The sequence below is a fragment of the Mus caroli genome, chromosome 5, assembly GCF_900094665.2.
Source record: "Mus caroli chromosome 5, CAROLI_EIJ_v1.1, whole genome shotgun sequence".
NCBI lineage: Eukaryota > Metazoa > Chordata > Mammalia > Rodentia > Muridae > Mus > Mus caroli.
In genome coordinates, this window is record NC_034574.1 from 2,590,371 (window position 1) to 2,613,675 (window position 23,305).

At 41.5% G+C, this 23,305-nt stretch overlaps 1 protein-coding gene across 2 annotated transcripts in view; it reads right to left on the reverse strand.

The window, feature by feature from the left end:
• Positions 1-15,138: 15,138 nt before the first annotated feature.
• Steap1 (STEAP family member 1) overlaps positions 15,139-23,305 on the reverse strand; it is a 13,073-nt gene continuing 4,906 nt past the window's right edge. The window contains exons 2-5 of one of the 2 annotated variants that reach the window (XM_021163511.2): positions 21,470-21,584; positions 18,990-19,502; positions 18,432-18,596; positions 15,139-15,492 (exon numbers count right to left, since the gene is read on the reverse strand). In XM_021163511.2, the coding sequence (XP_021019170.1) occupies positions 15,235-15,492; positions 18,432-18,596; positions 18,990-19,502; positions 21,470-21,553 (1,020 nt within the window). In that variant the 5' untranslated portion in view covers positions 21,554-21,584 and the 3' untranslated portion in view covers positions 15,139-15,234. Of the gene's footprint in view, positions 15,493-16,072; positions 16,132-18,431; positions 18,597-18,989; positions 19,503-21,469; positions 21,585-23,305 lie in introns of those variants that run through there. The other variant, XM_029477762.1, reaches the window with a different exon arrangement.

Below are 23,305 nucleotides of genomic sequence, written 5' to 3' on the forward strand. Positions count from 1 at the left end.
AAACAATACAGGTTTGCATTGAGACTTTAAAAAGCAATATTAGAAATAATTAGGAATAGTGAGTTACATTTAATGTTCTTGAAGTGGGAAGCTAGGGTAGCATCCAAGGCATAATATGCAGCATAAGGTTTGATTATTTAATCTCAGCTCTAGGATTAGATTTTTAAAACCTACTTCAATAAGGGCTCTCAAATGCCTCAACCCCCTTGCTAGCCAACCTTCTAAAGGTAGGGGAGAAAAGATGGTAAATAAGACAAGGGGATGTGGATCTGTTTAGAAGTAGTTCTTTGGGGGCAAATCTAATCTCCATTTGTCAGGATACCAGCAATCCAGTTCACTAGTGTCAGGATACCAACAGTGCAGTTTAAATCAGCATGCATTGAATCAGCATTATCCAGCAGAAACCACCAGGCCTACGGAGTGACCAGGACCAGCCAGTATGCCAGGAGTTCTCTGCCATTCCTCTCTCAATGAAGTGAAAATCAGCAAAGACCAATGAACACAGCACCCTGTCTCTGTCTGTTGAGTCCTATTTATACTCTTTCTAAACATCACATGTCCTGTCACAGGTCTTGCCTCAGCAAAATATCATGTGAATCTGCATCACATGACATAACCAGAAATTTCCACTTCACTCAGCTCGTAAATATACAAAGGCACTCACACATACACACACACACACACACACACACACACACACACACACACACACACACACACCATACATAAATATACACACAGGGGTTGGGGTAGAGATGCTCAAAGTAATGGAGACAGTGGTCCAAAGTCTGCTATTGTAAGCGTGCTGATGTATTCCTTTCTGTTTTTCACTTGCTGTTCTTGATGGATCCTAATCTCTCTTTGTGCAGTCCCAGCTTTCCTGGAAATAAGGTCAGGGGATTTGTGGTCATATCATCTCTCATCCTTGCAAATTACTTCAGTTCCATGCTCAAATGATTCTAGGCTGTGTAATGCTGGCTGACTCGCAAAGTGCTCACAAACAGACATTTCATCAGTAAACTGACAAATCCACATGCAAATGCCTTAAGCCCCTAAAACATCTCTCCTTATATTGCTCAATATATTTGACTTCTCTTTATTTTTGTTTTTAATTATCATTTATTCCTTGTGTATAAAAAACAATATTAAGTCTCATTAGCAACAACAAAAGCCATCATTTTATTTCGTACTATCATGAAACATAACACAATTTTACTTGGAGAAACAGAAACTGTAAAAACAGACCATAATAAACAATTGCATGGATTCCTTTTAGCTCATAAACTTAAATACTAATCCTTAAGTATTTTTGCATCTTGTTTCAATAAACTTAATAATAAAAGTACTTTTAATACCATTATCCAAGTCATGCTTTTTGATGTTTTCATTAAAATTTTATTAAAATTCAGTGTGTATGTAAAAGGGGTTTGTGGACTGGAACAAGCTAATATCCTTCTCTCTGAAGTGTCTTATTCATATGAGGCCAAATCTTGATATTCAATAGGGTTTTGCAACACAGCAAACACGGAAGTGGGACAAAGCAAAGAAAATCCACCCACCAGACCCACGCCTCCTCTCAGCCTCTCCACACCCTTACCATCTTGGATTCACGTTATACCTTTTTCCTTTTTAACATGGAAACTTGAGTTGCAGTATTTGCTAGCTGCCTGCCTTAGATGACTACCCTTTATTTCCTTTTTATAAAGTTAACCTTTTCATAAAAACAGAGACTTCTTCAAAAACATTTGTTTTGGCAATGGTGAAAAGAATTTAGGGAAAAGATTGACCACTTCAGTGATTTTCTGGAGCCTCACTCAGCATTTCCCCATTACTTGAAAAAAAAATTAAAATAAAAAGTTTTTTTTTTTCTGCCACCTAGAAATGTCAAAAAGAGCAAATTGATATAATAACCAAGCACCAGTTGTTTGGTGAAAGCCAGGGAATTCCTGCTTGGCTGTTTTTAGCTATACTACACCTAGCTGGAGGGCTATTGGACTCATTAGTTCTGTCTGCATGGGTAAATGCAAGCCAACAATGTCAGGAGGCAACTGGCTTCACTAAGACGCTTCTTTCCCCACTGTTCCTCCCTCTGGCCTCTCCCTTTGTTGAAGGTTCTTTTAAAGATATTCTATTTATACTGGAGAGAGAGGATATTCTCTTTCAGGTTAAAGGGAAGTGGCAAAGTGGGAGGCAAAATTTCAGCAGTAATCTGGATTTTCTTGAAGACAATGCATATTTGTCTTTTATCCCACTAGAAGGGAGAAATGGACCTCACCGTAACGGAAGAGGTTTAGCAAAGCCTTGGGTTAAGCATAGTCCTTTTGCCATGTCAAAGGATTCCCAAACACTCCTTTGTGCAAGTGTGGCTTGTTTCTGTGTTTGTTTTCCCAATGCTTTGCGTTGTCTTTGGTTTTACTTGGCTTGTTCAGTAAGAGAATGACTTAGTAAAGAAATTCCAGTTTTCATGTGACAAGGCTGGTTGCCCTAGTTTATATGTGGAGTTATGAAAATCACATATTTGGTTGCCACAGTGTTGAGAGGAGTGTTTGAGAACATAGGCTTGTTGGTTTTCTTCTAGCTTACATTTTCATTGTTGAGCGCTGCTAGAAGGCTAGTGGTGTGCAAATACCAAATGTCCTGAAAACCTGAAGTCATTTCATCTTGTGTATTAGTCTTATTTTCTGAAAAGGACAAATAAAATTGATTTTGTCTTGACTATTATGACGAAGGAAGTGTGGTTACTGTCTCATATCAAATAATCAGCTATGGAAACTCAAGGATACTGTATTTGGGTTATATATGTAAAGACAATGTGTTAATTCTTTAGGCTATATAGTGCAGATTTAGAAAACCCACACGTGAGAAAAATATAGATATAACAGGCTAGTTTTAAAATGAACATTAATTTTTTAAATATTTATTTATTTAATGTATGTGAGTACACTGTTGCTGTCTTCAGACAGACCAGAAGAGGGCATTGGATCCCATTACAGATGGTTGTGAGCCACCATGCTGGGAACTGAACTCAGGACCATGCTGAGAATTGAACTCAGGACCTCTGGAAAAGCAGTCAGTGCTTTTAACCGCTGAGCCATTTCTCCAGCCCGAACATCAATTTTTAAAACATCAAATAAATTTCAGATTTATTTATCCATACATCAAACTACAAAAAAATTTACCAAGTAATAAGTGGTACTCTTAGCTTGAAAGTGTGTCTCACTATTTGGGCTAGATCATGCAATTTTAGTAATTATTCAGGGGTCGTTTTTGAAAAGAAACTATTGCTAGATTTGTTGCTTAGATTCTATCCACAAGGCCTGAGGTTCTAAAAATGGGAATGGTGTCAGAGAAGGGTCAGGAAGTGCGTGCGGGTGATGACTAAAAGATGCCAGACCATCAGGCCTCCCTTTCTGCCACATCACTAGAAGGAAGATGGTTGCCACGGAGTTCTCATTAGCAGTTATTGAACAACGCCTGGGCATGGGTTTTCACATGGCATGTTTCCCAGCCCTGTACACACCCAATCCCTCTGGTGACCTGAAGCAATCTTGGGATTTATTACTCCTGTCCGGTGAGATCATAAAGCTAGGATTAAGGGCTTCTGCAGAAGGTGGAGTGATTGTCCTGTTTTGAGTCTTTGGGGTCACTTCTCACCCTTCCAGGGGCACAGTTGCCCATCCTTCTGCAGTGTCACATGGTTAGTCTGTAGAAAGAGCTCTCAGCATGGGACCAATGCTGGTTACAGAGCCAGGAGCCCTGGATTCCTCTCCAACAATGTGTGTTTATGACTCGGGGAAAGTCTTCTCTTCTTAGTCTTGGTGTTGTCTATAAAACGAGCCTTTATGAGAACTTAATAAGTTGAAGTGATACTGTTGGGAGTTTACAGAAATTACGTTGGACCACAGATGCCTGGATGCTAGAATGCCATCTTGACTGTGCTTCTTTTGAGACACGGGTGCCAGGCAGGTTCAGTAGTTAGGTGATGCTGCTTTGGCTTCAGTCCATCTATAGCTGGGGCCAGATTATAATTACTTCATTCCTTTCAAACATGAAGGTTTATGAGGAAACTGAGAACTTTGTATCCTTAGCTCAGTGTTAATGACATCCCTTCCAGCGATTTTCTCCACCACTTACCTTGTGTTGGCAAACTCATTTTAGTAACTTACATTGCATTTACTTTCTGTCCTCGGACTTGGAGTCCAGCTCTCCACCCTGCCTCCCATTCAGGCCCATCTGTGTCTTCCCAACGATGAAGGGTTTTGATCTTTGGTCCCTGAACTTTTTTTTCTTCATTTTAAAAAATTGGTTATTTTATTTATTTATACTTCAAATGTTATCCCCTTTCCCAGTTTCCCCTCCACAAGCCCCTCTCCCCCATCCCCTGCTTCTATGAGGGTGCTCCATCACCTGCCCACCCACTNCTGCCTCAGCACCCTAGCATTCCTCTACCCTGGTTCATCGAGCCTCCACAGGACAGGGGCCTCTTCTCCTAGTGATGCCAGATAAGGCAATTCTCTGTTACCCTCGCAGATGGAGCTCCATGTGTACTCTTTGATTGGTGGTTTATTCCCTGAGAGTTCTGTGGGGTCTGGTTAGTTGATATTGTTCTTCCTATGGGGCTGCAAGCTCCTTCAACTCCTACAGTCCTTGTCCTAACTCCTCCATTGGGGACCCTGTGCTCAGTTCAATGGATGGCTGTGTACATCCGCATCTGTATTTGTCAGGGTCTCAGGAGACAGCTATATCAGGCTCCTGTCAGCAAGCACTTCTTGGCATCAGCAATAGTGTCTGGGTTTGGAGTCTGTATGTGGGATGGATCCTCAGGTGGGGCAGTCTCTGGATGGCCTTTCCTTGAGTTTCTGGTCCACTCTGTCCCTGCATTTCTTTTGACAGGAGGAATTCTGAGTTAATATTTTTGAGTTGGTGTCTACGGCCATACCACTCTGAAAGTGCCCAATCTTGTTTGGTCCCTGAACTAAAGTGATATTGGTTCATATTCCTGCTTCCTGCCTGTCTCCCTCTTCATTTCATGCCTCTCCTATCTAAAGTTTCCTATCTTTATACAGCATCAGGGCATTCATATTAATTAATTAAGTAATTATCTCATTTTATTGCTTCTTTTGTATTCTGTATCATCATGTAGAACTCTTTTTTTTTTTTTTTTTTTTTCGGTTTTCGAGATAGGGTTTCTCTGTGTAGTCCTGGCTGTCCTGGAACTCACTTTGTAGACCAGACTGGCCTCAAACTCAGAAATCTGCCTGCCTCTGCCTCCCAAGTGCTGGGATTAAAGGTGTGTGCCACCATGGCCCGGCTCATATGGAACTCTTATCTGTGTCTCTTTACCATTTTCTATTTTGTGAATTTTTTTCTTTGGCACTGCATTAAGGTAAAACTCTGAAGTTGAATCTTTAAGATCCATAAGTTCATCAAGAGAGATATATACCCTAGAATTAAGTACATTTGTTAATATTTAATGTTTTTCTCCTCTGTGAATGAATCTTTGGTGTAAATAGCCAATTATGATACCCTAATTCACAGCAAGTTGGCCATATGGGTCTTGTTTCATTCACTGTTTTTAGAATATTCATGCCCAATTTGTATTCTAAACACTGCTTCTATTTAAGACATTTTATAATATGTTGTCATATATGTGCTACTGTTTTAAAAGTTTTTAAGCTGTATTTATTTATGTATGTATTTATTTATCTCTCCGTGTGTATGCCACATGCAAACACGTAGATGGGTGCCCGTGGAGGCTAGAAGACAGTACTGGATTCTCTGGAGCTTGAGCTACAGGTGGATGTGAGCCACCTGAGGGATTGCTGGACAGGAAACTGGGGTCTTCTGGAAGAAGAGCAAGGGTTTTTAATCTCTGAGCTAGCTCTCTAGCACTTAAAAAATAGTTATTTATTTACTGGAGGCAGTCAGAGGACAACTTACAGGAATTGAGTCTCTCTCTCTACCTTGTGGGTCCCAGGGATTGAACTCCAGTCATCAAGCTTAGAAGCAAGAGCCTCACCCATTAAGCCATCTTGCTGGCACATAAATGTGTATATATTCTTATATGTCAAATGATACTTTATTTTAAACATTAGATGAATAAAATAATATTGTTATTTAGCATATACATGGCAAATAAAAATATTTGCCAATAATGTTTTTTGATTCTAAAAAGTTCAGGTAATTTAAAGTAAAATTTGAGTTAACACAGTTACATTTTCTAAATCTCTCCAAATAAATGTTTTGCTTAACATTTTATTCTGTGTTCTTTATTGACCAATTGCTGTGACTTTTACTCATTCTGTTACTCAAATCAGATTATCCTGGTTGAAATTATTAAATTTCTGCAAGTATTTAGTAATAATTTGTTCTGTCATTGACAAGATTCTATTTCTTTGGCCAACTGAAACTTCATACTTACTTGTCTATTTTTTCTTTTCCCTCCCCCATGGAAATGGCATTTGTTTGAGATTTAAAAGGAAAAAATGGAGGCAGCTTCCTTTCAATAGCTGAAGTGGCCTAGTGTTTTATTAGCAACAACAACAAAGTTGCATTTCCACTTTATAATTAAGAAAAACTTGTTTAAAATAAAGCTGGTGCATGATCCAAATACTCCAGCTGGCTACTAAGTGAGCGTCCTTAAAGTGAACCCGGTCTCAGCTCATCCTTCATCTTGAGTGGCCAGAGGCTGTGACTATAGGACGGTTTCCTTTGTTTTGCTCTCGTTTGCATAGTGCTACGATCTGAACACGGGCCCCAGTACACTAGACTTACTTGTATAGATTTTTGAATGAACTGTTTTTAAGTTTTATTCTCAATAAACCCATATTACTGTCTTCTAATTGAAAGGGGACATGAGAGAAGGTAGCTAATCAGTGAGTTCTAAGCTGAAATTAGAGAGAAGCAAGACGTTCCGGTGAGGCACTGCATAGTAGGGTAACTAGATGACAGCTTTGTGTGATGCATCTCACAGAACTAGAAGAGATAATGCAAATGAATAGGTAAACTGAATCTGGTTATTATACAATATATATGTGTATGTGTGTATACCAGTGTCACACGATACCTAGTTAATATCTGCAGTTTTGTCTTCTACATATCAATTAAAATAAATTTAATTTGGAGGCTAGGAAAGCTCAGTCAGTAAAATTTTTACCGCACAGCATGAGGCCCTGAGCCCAGTTCTTAGCACACACAGAAAGCTGGGTCCTGTAGTGGATACCTGTGATCTGAGTATTAGGAAGTGGGGAGCATGCAGCTCCATGGTGCTCCCCGGCCAGTCAGCTTAGCCCAATTGTCACATTCCAGGGTCAGTGTGAGCTGTTTCAAAAGAAAGAGAGAGAGAGAGAGAGAGAGAGAGAGAGAGAGAGAGAGAGAGAGAGAGAGAGAGAGGAAGGAAGGAAGGAAGAAGAGACCAAGGCAAATGGCTTCTGAGGAGTAACATCCAAGGTTGACTGCCGATCTCTACATACACATGCAGACATACCTGAACACAAATGTACCCATACTCATGCATGAGTATTGATACCTATACTCATACATACTCACACAAAATAAATAAGTGCATTATGCAAAAGAGAAAAGGATGTGTGCAATCACTGCTTTTCAACTGATGAAGTTAATCAAGTCTCATTAATATCTTCCACAGACAACGACAACATATTCTGAAACCCCATAAAATCTGAATGAGCAATGGAATAGATATTCTTCACACAGTTCTCTGAAGTGGTAGAATTTATGGGCCTTGAAGAAGTTGAGCAATGTCGAAGATGGTTTGGATTTTTTTTCTTATAACAGGTCCTAACCATTTCCTTCATTATTTTTGTGGAGTTTGGCCTCTGGTACTGCCAGGAAACAGCCACGGTTATCAAACCGTTGTGTTGCACAGGACCAGGTAGTAAATATTAAAAGCTTGTGGACTTGTAACATTATGTTTGAACAGCAGCTACATAATTTGCTTTTGTAGAGTAGATCAGTTATAGATCAAAGAAAGTGGCTGGTTTCCAACAGTTTTGACTTACAGACTCAGGCAGTGGGTCAGGTGTGGCCGATCTTAGAGACCAGAGGTTCTCAAAATTATACCCCAGGGTCTGTGACAGAACTTGAGAGACGTAGTTTTCTCTCTTCCCCTCAGTTTTCCCATCTGTACATCTGGGATGACGGTGTACTAACTTTTCCTGGGGAGATTCAGAGGAATATCTCCCAGGTATGCAGCATCAACCAAAGTACAACCAAAGTTCTGTCAATGAAGCAAATAGTTCTCATCTGAACAGAGCAAAAGACACGGTTGATTCTGGAGTCAAATATGATTGTCCATGGCCCAGGGAGCATACATTAAGGGTTTCTTAAATACCACATTCCAACAAGGTGGCAAATTCCTGAAGATTTTCTTTCTTTTTTGATATATAGAAACAGACTAAAGAAGGCCATAAATGAAGACATTTTTCAAATCAACCAGTTGAACCATCAGGTAGGTAGGTGATAGCAAAGCCAGGCAAGGAAATCACTACTGCAGGCTTCAGGTGCTATCTGATGGCAGCTTTAGGTTTGGGTTGGTAGAAAGCAAATCGTGTGCTAAAGTGAAACATTCCGAAGGGTTTCACCTGATAGTCATAAGGATGTTAGAGGTGATAGCCCAAGACAAATTATCATTAGGCATCAAGGAGGTCAAATGATGCCCCTCAGATCCATCCTTAGGATCCTGAAGGGAGACTGAACTTTGAATATAGGCTATAGATATGTGCATTTCAGTATTCTAAAACAAGGTATGGGCCTACCCATGCATTATTAGGGTTCCAGTCTCACCTTGCAAGGTTGTTAGAACTGTGTAACATCTCTTTCCTGGGAGACAAGCTCTCCTCTGTCCAGTGCCCTTCCCACCCCCACCCCCAGCCTGAAATTTCTTGGAAAACTCCCATATCTGTGTGATCTATTGTTTCAGTAATCTGATAGTCAGACTGGGAGACACAAATGACAAATGTCTCTTTAGACTATCTTTCTTTCTGCTAGGCCAGTTCCAGAATTACGTGACAGGATTTAGGTGTTTGAAGAACTGCTTTGGTTGCTGGGTGGAAAATATTCTGTGAGAGTAGATAGAGGTGACCAGAAAGGGGGGAGAGTAAGAATTGATAGGGCAGATGTAGTTCAGTGGTTTAGACCAAGATGCCTTTTGTGATGAGACTCAGAGAGGTCACTGTATAAGACACGTCAACATAGAAGTGAGTGATGTAAGAGAGCGAATTCCTTGATAACTGAGGCATAGGTTGGAAGCAGATTTCTTTTGATGGTCCAGGCAATAGAATTTGCTGACAAACTGCTTCGGGGTATGAGATAAAGAACAGTTTGTTAAAGCATCTGTCTTCAGCAACTAAGCGTAAAGGGGAAGGAAAAGAAGCTCTGCCTTTAGCTTTTTAGAATTGAACTGTTTTCCCCCCCAGATATTCAAGAAATGTCAAGAAGGTGGAGCTGGGAGATAAAGGTGCTAGTCACGGAAGCCTGCTGACCTGACTCATTCAGGTTGTCCTCTTATCTGTACATGTGCACTGGGGTGTGAGGACCCATCTCCCTTCCCCCAATAAATACATAGTAAATGAGAGAGAGAGAGAGAGAGAGAGAGAGAGAGAGAGAGAGCGGTGGTGAGTAGTTTGCTAGTATTTTGCTGAAAAGCTTCACTCAGCAAACTGACGGCTCTGAGCATTAGGGTGAGAAGTACTCAGCACCTTTGGTTCTCAGTTACTCCTCTATATTGCCATATTTGAGGAAACAGGGAGCCGGAATTGTCACAGAGGCCTCAGCGGGCATGGAAGACTTTAAAAAAGGCAGAGCCCCTAGTTGTGAATGCCCAGTTCAACTTGCACTTTTCCTAATGCTGGCCTTTTGTTATGGATTTGTTTTGAAAGGTTCTTTATATTAAACAAATGCAAACAAACCTATCCCTAAAGTTATTTAAGGTTTAGTTCTACTAATATTTATCTTTGGTAGCGGCAGGATTTCAATTTACAAAATGAAGGTGCGTCAGAAAGCATTCTCAGGGCCTGTGCCTTGTACATCAGTGATGCTGGCATCAATTCTTGCCCCAACCACTCCCTGCTTAGCTCTCTAGTTCTCTGACTCTCAGGTCTGGCAAAGTGCAGAAGGGAGGACCAGCTCCAGGGAGACTCAGGCTAACACATCCTTCACGTTTCACATCAGATGCCCTCTTTTTTTCCCTGTCTTCTTTCCAGTGCTGGCCAGAAATGCACGCTTTTTACTGAGGGAAGCCTAGTTTCACTAGGAGTCACATCTCTAGGCAAGGTTCCTTTCCACTTCAGTGATGTTATAGTTCCAGGAAGAGAGCTTGTTCTTGGCTGGATTCCAATGGGCAGCCCTGAACTATTCTGGTAATTATCATTAGGAACAAGGAACAAGATCCCCTGGTCATTGGGGGTAGAAGGCCCTGGACTTTACTTTTCAGTCATGTGGAATGGTTATAAGTCAGTGATTTCCTCAAGCATGGGATTGTTTTCAAGAAGTCAAAGAGAAATTATTGGCTCCAAAGTGCTTCTCTCAAATATCTGCAAAGCTGGCATCAAGAAGAGAGCCTCTTCGCTATACCATAAGGACATATGATTCTCTATGTTCATAGCAGCCTTATTCATAATAGCCAGAACTGGAAGCAAGCCAGATTGTCCCTCAACTGAAGAATGGATACAGAAAATGTGATTTATTTACACAATGGAATACTATTCAGCTATTAAAAATGAGGACATCATGAATTTTGCAGGCAAATGGATGGAACTAAAAAATATCATCCTGAGTGAGGTAACTCAGACCCAAAAGGACATGCATGGTATGTACTCACTGATAAGTGGATGTTAGCCAGAAAGTACAGAATACTCATGATACATCCCACAGACCATAAGAAGTTAAACAAGAAGGAAGGCCCCAGTGAGGATGCTTCAATCCCACTTAGAAGGGGGAATAAAATAATCATGAGAGGCAGAGGGAGGGACCTGGGTGGGAGAGGACAGGGCAAGGGGAATGGTGGGACAGGATAAGGTATGGAGGGAGACAGGAGAGAAGCCCAGAGGGTCAGGAAGATGGATGGGGTCAGGGAGAACCTCTAGAAAATCTCGTCAACTAGAGATGTGAGAGGCTTCCAGGACCCAGTAGGGATGACCTTAGCCAAAATGCCCAACATTGGGAGATGGAACCTGAAGAGACCACCTCCAGTGGACATGCAGAGTCACCAACCTACCTTTAAATTTTTGACACTGAATTGTTTCTGTATAAAAGAAATACAGGGACAAAAATGGAGCAGAGTTTGAAGAAAAGGCCATCCAGAAAAAGCATCCACTGATGCTGTCTTGTGCTTCCAGACAGGAGCCTAGCATGGCTGTCCTCTGAGAGGCTCTACCAGCAGCTGACTGAGACAGATGCAGTTACTTACAGCCAACCACTGGACTGAGGTCAAGGACCTCTATTGAAGAGTTAGGGGAAGGATTGAAGGAGCAGAGGGGGAAGGCAATCCCACAGGAAGACCAAGAGTATCAACTAACCCAGACCACTGGGAGCTCCCAGAGTCTGAACCACTAACCAAAGAACATACACAGGCTGGTCTGTGCCCCGGTACATGTGTAGCAGTGGGAGGCCTCAGCGGGAGAGGATGCACCTAGTCCTATAGAGAGTTGATGCCCCGGAGAAGAAGACCTCAGGGGAGGGCATCCTCTCAGAGGTGACAGGGGCAGGGGATAGGGAGAAGAACTCTGGGAGGGGGCAACATTTGGAATGTAAATAAAATAATTAAAATATCTCAGTCAACAAAACAAAACAAGTAACAAACAAACAAAAACAAACCAAAAAGAAGAAAACCTTTAACTGAATACAGCATTCAATTTTCTAATTTACTGAAAATTGCGAATACCTTTTCTCTGAAGACAGATTTGTTTCGCTTTGGTTTTTTGTTTTTTTTGAGACAGGGTTTCTCTGTGTAGCCCTGGCTGTCCTGGAACTCACTCTGTAGACCAGGCTGGCCTCAAACTCAGAAATCTGCCTGCCTCTGCCTCCCAAGTGCTGGGATTAAAGGCGTGTGCTACCACTGCCTGGTTAAAGACATGGTATGGTTTTAGAGAAATTGAGCTTTTGCAGGTTTTGGAAGAAAATTTGAAGAGTTAGTGACACTACTGGAAACTAGAGGAGTTGCGAGTGTAGTTTATTTGCAGAGCTCATGCCTAGCAAACTTGAAGGCCAGGGTTAGAGCCCCAACATAGATTAAACTGGGTATGGTAACATAGGCCACAATCACGGTACAGTCACAGAGTCAGGAGGAGCAGAAGTTCAAGGTCATGGAGCCAGTGGCCAGCCTGATCTGTAAGACTGTAAAACGAAAGGCGTGAGGGGTCTAGTATGCCCCTCTCCTTAGAAACCTCATCCTTATCCCTTCCTGGAAACCACACAGAAAATGTGATTGAAACTACTTGGTAGCTAGGTACCTGGAGTGGAACCTGGTCTGACCAACTCATCACAACTGTTCCACTTTTCCATTCAGCAGAGCCTTATTAGATCCAAGACAGTAACATCAGTGACGGCCTGCTCTTGGGGCTCCCTCTATTTACCTTTCTTCCTTCTCTTAAGGTCCCTGTAGTAAGAGCTATTTCAAAGATAGCATCTATGAGTCATGGATCTCTTATTTGAGTTTCCAAGATAAGAACCCTCGGGGGAAAATGAATCCCAAGTCCTCTGCCTTAGGATTTGCCACCAGAGGATTTAGATTCAATGGCTTACAAGATTAGGATTCTAATTGATGCGTCCAGCGATTGAGTTACCATTGATTCTGAACTAAGTTTGTGTGGTGCTTTCCTTCACACGGCGGCTCCACTGGGTTCCGGAGAGAAAGGCGTGGCGGCAAAGCTTGGGTTTGCCAGAAGTGCAATACAAAAGGCCATGAGAGCTTTGAAGCTCAGGGCTGGCTTGGTAGCGACCTGCCAGAGGGAAGAGATTCTGGAGCTCTGAGGTAGTCTCCACGATGCAGAGACCACTGGGGCCAGAGAGTAGCTGGCGTGAGCATGGGATGGTGCTATTTTTTATTGTTTCCCTAAATTTTTCCTCTCTCACGTTTCTTCTTGCCATGTGTAGTTATAATAATGGGGAAAGTAACCAAGGTTCCTGGTGTCACCTGTAGTTTCCAGATCTTTCTATCATGCAATTCAGATGGTGTTAAGCCCTTGCGTATAGTTTTTCAGTAGTTTCCCTGAAGAACAAAGTTCAGACAGCAGCAGCATGTCATAAAACGACCCTGATAACCCATGTGGTGTTCCTCCATGTCTACAGTGCTATTTCTTCAGATACACTGTTCCAGCAGGCCTGAAGTAGACTTTCCAGTCTGCCATACTTCACCTGGCCCTCCTATTCTAACGGAGGTCCTCCTATTGTATGTCAGTAGTTCCTCTTTTCTGAACCAACTCCACACTGTCCTGTCTTTGCCTTTCTAGTCCTTCCTTCCTTAGTGATGGCAGAATCTAGGGATCTACGAAAACTGAGGCTGCGAAAGAATCAGGTCTTTTGTATCTGCACATCCTTTACTGCCCTTGGCTTGCTATATGCAAAGTGTTATGTCTGGGATGACTGAAGAAAAGCACACTCAAGACTACACCAGAGCACAGTGTCTTCTATTGTTGAAAAACAACTCTGTGAGTGCGGATGTCTCAGAGCTGTCTTAGGCATCTTTCCCATCTGCTCATCATCTTTTTTTTTTTTTTTTTTTTTTTTTTTTGAGACAGACTTTCTCATTGAACCTGGAGTTGTGGATTTTGCTCGTCTAAGTGGTTATCAAGGCCTGAGGATCCTTCTCTCTCCACCTCCTCAGCGCTGAGGCTGTTTTTTGACTTCTTTTTTTTTTTCTGTCACAAGAATTCCTGAGCCTGTGTGGCAGCATTAGCCTCTAATCCCTGTACCTGAGAGGCAGAGAATCCCTGTACCTGAGAGGCAGAGGCAGGGGAACTCTGAATTCAAAGCCAACCTGCTCAACATAGTGAGTCTTGGTCTTAAAAAAAATCCAGGAGGTAGGTATTTGGTGTTTTAGAATAGGCATGTTGTTGCCTGTTAAAGAGACACAGAGACCCATCCTATGATCAAGAAACAATCCCTGACATTATTAATAATACTCTGTTACGCTTGCAGCAGGCAGGAACCTAGCATAATTGTCCTCTGAGAGGTTCCACTCAACAACTGACTGAAACAGATGCAGAGACCCACAGGCAAACATTCCAAGGAGCTCAGAGTGTTGTGGAAGAGTTGGGGGAAAGAGTGAGGGAGCTGTAGAGGACAGTGACTCCACAGGAAGACCAATCCTGACCTTTGGGGTCTCTCAGAGACTGAGCCACCAAAGAGCATATGTGGGCTGGACCTAGGCCCGCTGTACATATGTAACAGATGTGTAGCTTGGTCTTGATGTGGGTCTCCCAACAAATGGAGTAGGGGCTATCCTTGACTCTGTTGCTTACCTGTGGATCCCACTCACCTAACTGGATCACCTTGTCTGGCCTCAGTGGGAGAGGATGTGCCTAGACCTATAGTGACTTGATGTGCCAAGGGGGTTAATGGGGGACCCCCCCTTCTCAGAGGAGAAGGAGAGTAGGGAAGGGGAGGACTAGGAGGCTCTGATATTGGGATGTAAAGTGAATGAATGAATGAATAGATAAATAAATAGGAAAAAAGAGACAGAGACAGGATTTTTAAAAACAGGTCAGCCAGAACTTAGCTATTGCTCTTGCAGGCCCACAAGGTCCCATTGAGGTTGTAATGGTTTCTGAGCTGAAGCCTCCATGATGGTTGGTGTAGGGTTCAGTTGTCTCTTCCAGTGCTAAGGATCTTGACACTTTGCTATGCCCATGGCCTGCAGGTACCTGACTCCCAACGTCATCATATCCACACACAGATACATTAAGATTCTGCAGTCGGGCCCACGAGAGGGATATGGCTCAACAGATGAAGGCGCTTGCTGCTAAGCCTGACAACGTGGGTTCGATCCCTGGGCCTCACACATGTTAGAAGAGAACTGACTCCCACAGCTTGTCTCACTGACGTCCACGTGCATGCTGTAACACTTTTGGGCTCTCACACATACATATCAAATAAATAAACAGTTGTGATGCAAACTAAAAAACGATCCCAAAGTATTCATTTTATTTACAAACACAAATTTGAAATGTTTATGATAGGACATCAATATCAAGCAAATATGTGCAAACAGTCGTGCTACAACCTGGAGGCCATCTCAGTCCTGTTAATTTTGCTGACATCTTCCCAACCACACCTAATCTTCAGTATCTTCTTCCTCAGACAGGGCAGGCACAGGGCGATTTTACATATCAGGACAAGCGTTGGAAGGAAAACAGCTATCACAAAAGTCGGAGGCATGTACCATACAAATTGACTGACATCTACCCATTTATTCCAGGCAAAAACCAAAGCGTGTACTGTGCCCAGAAGAAGAGAGACAATTCCTAGTTTGCTCTGCAAAAGAAAACAACAACGTGACCCTAAGTAAGAGTTGATTGAATAACAGCCAATTCTACCCTACCCCATTGGGGTTGCTCTCTTGCTTGGAGATGCTTTCATTCATCAACAATTATCTTCCTGTAACTTGTTGTTTGACAATGTGCATTCACACCTTGTTATTCCTTTTACAGGTCCTCTTCATCACGCTGCCTTTGGGCAATTGTTCTTGTTTCTATACTAAGTGGAAAAGTCACGTGATTATGAGCCCCATCAGTGCTTTCTCTACCATTCTGTTGAAGACACCATCTTTCATAAGACATTTTTGTTTTATTGGCAGTGATGTGAATCAAAGCCAGAGCCTTGTGCATGCTAGCTAGGCAGTCTTTCATTGATGGACATCCCTGGTCTCATTACAGCATTTGCATTATGATATTTTGTCTTGATTTTATTTTAACTTTGCTCTCAGGCAGTGCCTAAAATAGATATTGTCTTATTGTAGGGTCTGCAAAAGCAACAGGATGATTTGAACATGTTTGGTGATCAATGAATATTGCTGAAATGACTAAAGAATACTGTAAAAAATATCAATCTGATCTCAGTGATGTTGATCAACTGATGTTATTCTAATTTTGTAAATGAATATGAAAATAGATTCTATATATGTACACACATTCACACACACACACACACACACACACACACACACACACACAGAGAGAGAGAGAGAGAGAGAGAGAGAGAGAGAGAGAGAGTTTTCCAATTAATCATTTTTTAAATTTTAAGTATAATATTTTAGTAAGGGAGATGAAAGAAGCTGGTATGGCTTTCTCCCTTCACACATAATAAAGTCTTCTTGATATTTGATATAAGTCTCCCTAAATATACCACTTTCTTCAGTTATTATTTCTAAAATCTTTCTGATGCCCTAGCCTGGAAAAAAAAAGACATGACATCACTGATCCGCCAACACAAGAGCAGGTCTATTGAGATCACAATTGTAAGTTTTAGGGGATATAAGAAAAAGTAGTAAGGAAAACCTGAGGCCAGAGAAAGTATTTAGTGATGTCAGGAAATGATTGTTGGTAAATATCTTCTCTCCTGTGTCTGGGTGCTGTCAGAGACAACTGGTATGTCTACAAGTACTGTAAACACATTCTAGAAAATGACTGGGCATGGGTCTGTGGAGCAGAGGGTTGAGTTCTTTTTGCATAAGTCAAGGAGTGGTATAGCTGAGACAAATGCTTGATTTATTTTTAGCTTTTGGAGAACCCTCCACACTGATATCCAAAGTGGCAGTGCCAGTCTGTAATCCTACCAACAGAGGATGGGGGTTTTCTTTTTCTCTTTATCTGAGCCAGGGTCCTCCCTATGCAGTCCCCACTAGCCTGGAACTCACTATGTAGATTAAGTTGTCTTTGAACTCATAGGCATCTATGTTTTAAAAAAATCATATATTTGGACACAATGGGAAAACATTGGGAATCATTTCAATGTCTGAACAAAGCAAATCTAAATGACGAACAATTCCAACTTGAAACATTTTGACATCAGACAGAGAAAGTGGCTCGGGGATCTATCTGTTCACCAGCATAAATTTAAGGCATTCTGACAAGATTCTTCTAGATGACTTCAGACTTGGATTTACTTTGTTGGAAATGGTCATTAGGCTGACAAAATGAATATAACTCAGTTATTCAGCTGTGTTCTTACGCCTCAACTAAATAGCTAAGTTTATATTTTTAGGCTATGAATTGTGGAAGTAAAAAACTGCTACCAACCCTCCTCTGTGGATGGAGGGTCTAGAAATGCTCTTGATTGTTTGAAGACTAATTTCTTAAATGGGTATTCTGTGCTTACAGTCACATGCACATAATAGCAGGGTGGACTTGTCAGGGCCCAAAAAAACCAATGTGAACGAGAATAGCAGGAGGGAGAGAGGACTCCAGGGGCTACCATCTGAACACAAAGAGAGTCTAAGGCAACTGAACTGAACGGGCCTTCTCAGCCTCACGAGAATGCTCAGCAGTCTCTCAGACATACCTACGGACATGTGCAAGGACAGCAGAGAAGTGCCTCACTGTGCGGAAATTTCCAAACCTCTCCACCCATAAAAGCTAAGAGCATGAATCTAAAATGTTTTGGCAGATACTTATGACTGGATTAAATGAGCTCCTTGGCTGTTGTCACATGGGCCCTTTCCGGTACATTGTTCTTTTTAAATGTGTGCTTCTACCTAGAAGATATGTAAGCTTGTGACAGGATTCTGTATCCCAGAGATACTGTGAAACTTCAAGTGATTAACGCAATTTAAACATAACTTAGAAATACCATCTTTAAAACTTAAATAGCAGAGGCAGGTATGGTGGCTCATGTCTGTAATTGGCAGTATTTGGGAGGCTGACATAGAAGGAACACTGGCTTATATACCAGACTCGCCTGGGCTATCTAATAAATCCAGGCCAGCTTGGGGTAGAAGTGTGGGGCTCTGTCAACAAAAATTAGGTATCACAATACCTTTAGTTAATAAAAATTTGAATTTTAGTGAAAGATTCGTTTTTTTCTTAGAGAATACAAAACTGTGTGACTTTAAAGGCACGGCTAAAGTCAAGGGACTTTAAAGGCACGGCTAAAGTCAAGGGACAATAATGTTTTGATGTGTGGGGGAACTACTAAACCATTGATATTCCTAAATATATTTGTAGTTATTGATGGGAGCAGCAAATTATCTACAAAGTTTTAAAGGTGAGAAACACAGTATTTGTGTTTTAATAATGTCTTTTATTTATATCTACAAAATGTGTCCCATAATTTATAAACGTAATGGAAAAACAGTAAGAAAACTTACTAAATGGAACAGTGTGAGATCTTTCCTACTGGGAAACATTATTTTAATGGGGTAAGTCAATATATTTAATATTATAGGCAGGCTAGGATTGTTTCTATGCATGACTTACCTGAATATAGTGAAATTCTCTCCAGGTTAAAGAGTCACTCACAGATGGAATAGATGTCACAGCCAAGAGAGCCAAGATGGCCAGCCCCACAATCCCCAGGGACACATAAATCTCCATTCTCCAGACATCATGCTCTATCCAGGCATCCTCTTTGTTTTGTTGAACCTTTAAAAAAGAGGAATCCAAATTGCACTTATGAATATGTGGACTTACTTGATGGCTTACTCAGACAGAAGTGTAAAACCCATGGAAACACTGCTAAGTAAGTGGAGGATAGAATCGATCGGCCCTCAGAAAGCCACACTGCCTGAACGCTACGATCGAACTATGACCCCACCGATGCAAAAACACTTCTTAATGTTAAAGCTATTGCTTATTTTCAGTTTAAAAACATTCTTCAGTATAATATGACAGGTGCTGATAAAATTATCGTAACGGCTATTAAAAATGCAGAATAATTTCTCAGCGCATCAATCTTGCTATGACTACAAGAAGACGGGGTTGTTAGGTAATGTAGACGTCTTAGTTTGTTAGTCTTGTGGCCTGTCGCTTTCCTACCTGTTTGTAAGCCCAGTTGAGCAGCTTGTATCTGTAGGATCGCCTCATTGGGTATGAGAGACTGTAAACAGCGTGCAGCACAGCAAAAAAGAAGCTGAGGAGACCAAACTGCTTCCTGGCCAGCATCCATCTATCTAACCAGGGTGGGAACTTCTTGTACTTGGTTCCATTGCGAATCTGTACAACTGCCGCTAACTCTCCTGGCAAATAGACCAGTGCCAAGAGGGTAATGGCGACCATTGGCAAGACTTTGTTAATGACCAGGATTGGAATTTTATAAAAATATTGTTCACGGGAAGTTACTAATGGGTAGATAACTTCCCTCAGAAGCGTGTACAGGAAAGTCAGGGATGATATGATGGCAGCGACTTTCACTGGCAAGCGCCAGTTTGGAAAGAATTCCTGCGTGTGCTGAAGCTCGGAGGGGCAGTCAAACGCATCGACGTGGACCGCGTGCTGCAAGTGCGAGAGCCCCGGTCTTTTCAGCATGCTCGTCTCTCCCGAGTCCTTAGTCTACGAAAGAAAGGGAACATCTTAACACTGGACAAAGCATGGGATTTCTTTTACCTGCTCCATCGTTGTGCTTCTTGGTGAATAGAGCATTCAGAAGCTCGCTTGTGGATACCAGGCAGCTAAAGCCAGTATAGCCTGTGTAAGACGGACCCAGGATGCACCCTGATACACTGGTGTTCCGCACTTGCCTATTCATTTCCCTCTTTGCGTTGGAGACAGGGTCTGTAGCCCAGGCAGGCTTTTCTCCCACTGCTGGGCACGTGCTGGGTTAGCAGCATATGCTACCAAACTGGGTTCCATTTCTCTTTACAATAAAAGAGATGCATGTCCACACGCCAAGGTGTACACAGCTCCTTCTCTTTTGAAGACTGGAAATAATGGAATAATCTCTTTTTTTTGACAGGTTTTCTCAGTGTAGTGTTGGTTATCCTGGAACTTACTCTGTAGACCAGGCTTAAACTCATAGAGATCTACCTGTGTCTGCCTCCCAGTACTTGAAATTAAAAGTGTGTACCAGCACCCAGAGGAATAAGCTTAAGAAGCCAAAAGATTATATATATATATATATAATATATAATATTTAAATAAGTCCACTATTCTTTGGAAAAATCAGCTAATATGCATATCATAATAGTGTTTTGTAATATTTCTATTGGTTCCTGGGCAATTATGCAGAGCAGTAAAACTGAATTTATTAATTCAAGTGCAAAGGAGCTGGAATAATAGCATCAATCAATCCTAGTACAGAAAAATGTGAATTTCATTATGTGGTTGTGGTTTTAATGAGAATGGCAGGAATAACAGGGTGATTACGAAAAGGCGAATATGAGTTTCATTGTGTAATCTTGCTCTTTGATTATATATTTCTAAAACAGATGAATTCATGATCAGAAAGCTAAAAAGAAACAAAAGCTATTTAACTAACTAGTGACCTCCTGCGGACACATCTGCTTCCTGACAAGATAACACTTCTCTGCCCACCATGTTTTGTGCTGGTCAGTAATTCAAAAGAAAGTATGTTGGATAATTTTTTGTTTGCACAAGGGATAAGGGGAAACAGAATTTTTAAAAATCCAAATGAAGACCCCAGAGTGTTTTCGCTGGTGTTCCTTTCTGAACCACCTGCTTCTTATTTAAGTTTCCGTTTTCAGAGCTCCAGAGAAGAAGCTCCGACGCTGGGCTCTCCTCATCTCACACAGAACGAAACCACACAGTACTCCACAGTGGCCAGCGTCCGACATCAATCAGTCTTCCATCCAATGTCTTTCTAATTACGCCACCCAGAAAGGAAAAGGGCTCTGTAATTCCTGCATGTTAACACAGCCCTAGTGAACCGGCTGAGAACAGTTTTCTGGCTAAAAGTTATGATATAGCGAGTAAGAGAGCTAAATTGAAAAATGAAAAGCATTTTGTTTTACGGGGTATATGCATGTGATTCTCAGAACTGCATTTTAAATATTTTATAAAGGTAAGTGTTTGGAACCAAAAAAATTCCTGCCACTTTAAAAATGATGCAGCAAGAAACATTTAATTCTGCGATGACCAAAAGTGACTTCTGTCCAGACAAGGTATGTGGTTAAACAGCAACTCACCATTTCCTTGCTGGACTCTCTGGTAAGCTGCTGTAGTGCCCACAAAGATGCTTGCAAAGCTACTCTACAGCCCGTCATGACTTTTGTTTTTAAATTTAGAAGCACCGGTGTTAGAAAGGACTAACGGGGCTTTGGAGAGGGTCTGGTCCAGGTCATTCACTTCATACAGAAATGCAAGACCCAGGGAATCCAGGGACCCGTGGAACGTTAAGCCCCAATCAAGTCACCTCAATTATGCCGTACAGCTTCAGTTCCAGGCATCTGAGCTCAGAGCAGCAGATTAGAATGCAATGGCTTTTTCAACACGAGTAGATTCACAATACACTTCTAGTATGTATAGATTTTAATTATTAGCTATTAGAGTCATTATTTTACCGAGTAACTGTCATCTTCCAGGTTCCCCTTTGGCTTCATTTTCCAAAGTTCTTCTGGGTTTGTAACATCTTCACTGATCTCCATGACTGCTATAAAATAGTATGGCTTCAGCCACCTAGAAAAAGAAAAATAAAGTCTGTTCCATTTATGATATTATTGTTTTGTTATTTTTTTGTTTGTTTGTTTTTTGTTTTGTTTTTTGAGACAGGGCTTTTCTTCTCTGTGTAGCCCTGGCTGTCCCGGACTTTGCTCTGTACACCAGGCTGTCTTCAAGCTCAGACATCTGCCTGCCTCTGCCTCTCCAGTGCTGGGATTAAAGGCGTGCACCACCGTTTGTCTGGCTACAATAATTTTGTTTGATAGAACAATATAAAGTATTTACTCTCTTGAGAACCAGAGCAGAAAAGACCAATTAATATTCAAATAGTGAATAACTACATATTTAGCAAGCCTCCAACCAGTTCACTAATGCCTGCTACTACTTGTCCAATGGATGACCTACAAATCATTTACATGAAACTAAAGAATCAGCCATTACTCTCTCTGCAGGAAGATTTTACTCCAGTTCTCAGCTGGACAAAGGCCTGCTGCCCTGAAAGGTAAGTGGAATCAGGAATGCATTTTTCAGTTTTGGGGAAGGATGCTATCAGCAAGGCTCGAGCAGCGGAGAGAGAACTTCAGGAAGATGTTTCCTAGGCTTCCAGGGTTAGTGATGGATCTGAAACAATGATTAACTGGCTTGTATGTTGAAATGCTCCTCAAGATAGAAATCAGAGGAGGTACAACTATTAAGGTGAATCCCAATAGTTGCTTCAAGGCCAAAAGGCTGCATTGGCAGTGTCTCTTGGGCATGTTTTGCTGGTAAAATGGCTGCTCATCTATTTCCAATGGGGAATGGAGTTGTGTTCAGTCACTGACAAGCCCACTTTCTTAGACAATCCTGTGGAGAGGAGCTTGTTAAAAAATTTCCCCAAACAAAGAAAATTATTCCTTAACAGCTTTCATAGAGCCTAATCCAGTCTTGGCTTCACATATCTTACGCAGGACAAACAGGACGTCATATTCTCCATTGTTATTAATGAGCTCTAAATTCACTTCTAGAAGATTATACTTCCAACTTGTACCTTGTCCAATGAAAGAGAAAAACAAGTTAAACACAACAGTTAGGTTGCTGGAAAATATTCCAAGTACTTTGGGATTTTGGACCACCTGTGATGCCGTATTAAGTGGAAAAATATTTTCAGGAGTAGATTATATTATTTAGACTATTTATAACTTTTAAAGGTCAGCCTTTCCCTAACAGCATTTTTTTTTCTCATTAAGGTGCTCTGGGAATTCTAGAATTACCTATCTTGGAACATTCAGGAGGAGACTATAGGTTGAGCATCCCTCATGTGAAAACTCGCAAAGTTGAAATGCCCCACAGTGCAAAACTGGACCTCACACGATGGCTTGCACAGAAACTTCAGGCATAGTGAGTATATTCTAATTGTACATTTCTTCAGATAGGGCTTCAGTATGTAGACCTTGCTGACCTGGAACTTGCTATGTACAGCAGACCTCAAACTCAGAGATCCACTTGTCTCTGCCTCCTGAGTGCTGCGATTAAAAGCGTGGACCACCACATCTGATAGTAAGCACATTCCTCTTTAAACTTTCATCTTATCTGCAAGATACCTTATTGTGCTTATATAAATTATTATATCTGTATGTTACATCTGTGCATAATCCCAGTACTCCGGAGGCAGAGGCAGGCAGATTTCTGAGTTCGAGGCCAGCCTGGTCTACAAAGTGAGTTCCAGGACAGCCAGGGCTATACAGAGAAACCCTGTCTCA